Below are 3,626 nucleotides of genomic sequence, written 5' to 3'. Positions count from 1 at the left end.
ACATTTGGGTAACTATATGTTGGGAGAGTAGGCTTTTTTTTTTAACACAGTACATACTTAAGCGCTCATATATAGGCGCATACACTCACTCACTTATCCTATGATGCATACACACATTTTACCCCTATGAGCACATTTGAGAGACTGAGCCGTCATATTATCACATCGCCGAAAACTTTGAAATAGATTCAGGAATAATGCGAGCATCAAGACTTAAATTCTGATATGCCGGGGTAACACTGTCCCTCTAATCATCAAAACCACAGGTTTGTTCACGGGAGAGTAGGCTTTTGTATTGGTTTTTTAGGATGGCTTTTGTATTGTTTTGTTCTCGCCTTCGGTCTGTGAAACTCTCTTCTTAATTGTGGCAAGTATTTTGCCACTTCTCAAAACCAACTCAAATACACACATATATCCCGTGGATAATTGGCATTCGTCAGACCTTATGTCCGTTATCCAACCATACAACTACAAGACATGCTGTGTGCAACGCAGCACATGCGAAAAAAATCAGCCACTCGTATAGTTGCTGACACAAACGCTTCACCGATCGTACGTGCATGCATGCAGCCGTACCATTATACTACTGCAGCTAGCGAGCACATGCATGCGCCGAACTAACAACAGCCGGTCCGCGCATTTGCAAAGCGCTACAAGCCAATGGGGGAGGCGGTGGCAGGGAAGTGAGCGACGTGGTGGCTGCAGCTAAGCTCCGGCGCCGGTCCCTGCGGCGGCGGCCTGGGGGCGCCGCCGCCGCCGGTGCACCCTGACCCCCTCAGGAAGGCCTTGCAGAGCCCCGTCCAGAACTCGCGGTCCGGCTCGCCGCTCTCCGCCGTCCTCCGCGCGTCCTCGCCCACGCACCCGTCGATGGTGCTGTTGTTGACGAGGCGGTTGGTGAGGTTGAGCAGGATGTCGTTGGTGTACTCCGGGTGGCCCTGGATGCCGAGGGCGTTGTCGCCGACGGCGAACATCTCCACGCGCGTCTTGTCGGAGTAGGCCAGCACCTTGCCACCGGGCGGTACCTCCCACACCTATATCAATCAAGCAAGCGCACCCATAATTGATTAAGACATTCAACCTCATCAAGATAAGTAAACTTACGAACATACTGGAGCGGGCTAGCTGAAGAAATGCAACATCATAGGGTACTATATTTGCAAGTGGCATGGTTTATTGAGTAACACGTCAAAAGTCAAATCCCAACGAGTTGGTGAAAAATATGATTAGATGACACAGCGGCCTACAGCTACATGCATGCATGACAACTTTTAATTACGAAATAGCTCGACGAGCACCGTCAGTTGTCACGTGCAAGTGACATTTTGCCAAAATATCAACTGCGCATTGGTACGGCAGGATATTTCAAGAAAACAATTGAGCGTTTAAGCGCCGACGGCTACTACTAGCAGCTAATTAACTACGGAAAATATACCTCGTCTTGGTGAACCTCGATGATGGAGGCGTTCCGGGGTGGCTCCACGGGCAAGAACTCGAAGGGCCATTCCAAATCATCCACGAAGGTCACCTCCTTCACCCCGACGTCCCAGCCGCTGGGCGACCTCCCGACCCTCCCGCCCAGCGCGCGGCACAGGGCCTGGTGGCCGAAGCAGACGCCGAGGACGCGCTTCCCCATGGCGTGGACGGTCCGGAGGAGGAGGCAGAGGCGGCGGACCCAGCACGGGGCGCCGTCGCCGTGGGCATCGTGCGGGCTGCCGCTCACCACGAAGCCGTCGTACAGGCCCAGATCCTCTGCTGCCGGGAACTCGCCGTCGATTACGCGGTAGCAGTCCCACGCCTCGTCGGGTTCGCCGGAGCGGAGGGCGCGGAAGAACACGTTCCGGTACCCGCCGTGCGCCTTCCTGGCGTAGTCCGAGTCGTTCACCGCCAGCAACAGCGCGTAACGCCTGCCCGCGCCCGCCGCCGCCACCGTCATCGGAGCGAGCTGTCGGAACTCGGAAGCAAGCGACGGAGCTATATAGCTAGCTCAGCTGGCACTGGCAAGATAACTGAGGCTACAAGTGTAGGTATACCTGCCACTGCCACTCTGCCAGTGTGCTCTGTTGCGGTGCTATTTATGGAGGCGGAAGACACGGTGTGGCTGAGCCACGAACGTGGAATTGGGTTCGCGTCGCGATCGCTTATGGAAAACGTGGTGGCGATGCCTCGTTATTGAATATTGTACAGATGCTCGCCGTCGATCGAGATGGGCAACGATCGAGCTAGCGAATCGACTCGAAACCGCATCATAGTGGCTACCACCTCTGTCCTAGTTTATTAGTTTCTCTTCATAATTTCTGTTAATTTTTAATCATAATTTAACTAACAAAATATTAATGCATGTCCAAAAATTATATAGTTGGATTCATATTTGAACATGGTTTCCAGTGACATAATTTTTAATGACAAGCATTATTATTTGTTAGTTAAATTCATGGTTAAAATTTAATATTACTAAATACGAAGAGGATCAATAAATCTGCCCACTGGCCATTAGTTTAGTGCTAGTGGTAACTATGGGTGCGTAATCACGTCGACGTCGCGCGCGAGGCCGGCGCGTGTGATTGACACGGAAATGGCAAAACACGAGGCATATAGCTCGGTGGGACTCTGTAGCTTTGGCAGCTCCCCGCGGGAATCACTCAAGCAACATCAGTCAAGGGTCCACGCCTACACCCAATCGACGACTTCTTGGGCGATGGACATGATTGACGGTAGCGGGCAGAAGGAGGACCAAGTCTGTGTCATTTTTTGAAAGGTTTGTGTCATTTTATGTGGGGCTTGGGCTATGTGATCGGAACGAAACGCAAGAAAGCATGGTGAACATGACCGCACGATGCAGCCAGTGAAGTGCACAGTAGATGTGGCGATGGACCTGCCTTCGTCCGAAGAAGAGAATTGTATGAAGAAGGTGAAACTAAAGGTCAAGTAGAAGCCACCAGGTATGCAAGATAATAGGGACTATGGTGTCCTGATCTTTTGATGAGATGATAGTTATCGATTTTTGTGAAGCCGACTTTGACGATCCGCTATGACGTGCAACGCCGTTGCGCCTTAACAACCGCTAAATCAACTTCGAAAGGTTATTGACCATATGAAGAATGATCAACCTGACCACGAAGGTCTAATCCATGCAAGGAATCGAAGAACAGGTAACAAGTAAGAATTATTGATGAAAGTTTGGTCTTGGACATAAACGAAATATATGAAGTTGCAACTATGGATAACTTTTAACTAAACAACTAAATCTAAACAAGCCCTAATAGCTGTATTTATGTGGGGACAAAGTAGGATTTCGTCCAAGACTACTGAGAAATTGCTTATACGGGAGCTCTCTCACTAGTGGCGGGCAGGGTGTCTTGCCACTGGTAATCTTGTAAGATACTAGTGGGGGGCGGACAGGAGCATCCACCACTCATAATATGGTCCTAGATTGCCCATGGGCCAAACTCACCAAGGGCGAGTACTTACTCGCGACGGCCATTGGTATATAAATAGCAGCAGCCCGAACTCTTTTCATGAACTGCTACTAGTAATATGGGCCCCAATTTGACCCAACTAGCTGTGGGGCAAGCCTCATTAGTGGTGGTTCCTTAGGGCTGTATGCCATTGGTATAATATTTTAGTAC

General features: G+C 50.4%; 1 protein-coding gene across 1 annotated transcript; it reads right to left on the bottom strand.

Moving 5' to 3' along the window:
- Positions 1–341: 341 nt before the first annotated feature.
- Positions 342–2,044, bottom strand: LOC119316287 (gamma-glutamyl peptidase 5-like). Its single transcript, XM_037590586.1, has 2 exons — positions 1,433–2,044; positions 342–1,031 (listed from the first exon to the last, which is right to left on the bottom strand). Exons 1-2 carry the CDS (start codon positions 1,931–1,933, stop codon positions 651–653), a joined length of 882 nt encoding a protein of 293 aa, XP_037446483.1. The 5' UTR covers positions 1,934–2,044; the 3' UTR covers positions 342–650.
- Between the last annotated feature and the right edge of the window lie 1,582 nt (positions 2,045–3,626).

The sequence above is a fragment of the Triticum dicoccoides genome, chromosome 6A (assembly GCF_002162155.2).
Source record: "Triticum dicoccoides isolate Atlit2015 ecotype Zavitan chromosome 6A, WEW_v2.0, whole genome shotgun sequence".
NCBI classification, from domain to species: domain Eukaryota; kingdom Viridiplantae; phylum Streptophyta; class Magnoliopsida; order Poales; family Poaceae; genus Triticum; species Triticum dicoccoides.
This window is presented reverse-complemented; position numbering and strand designations above follow the sequence as displayed.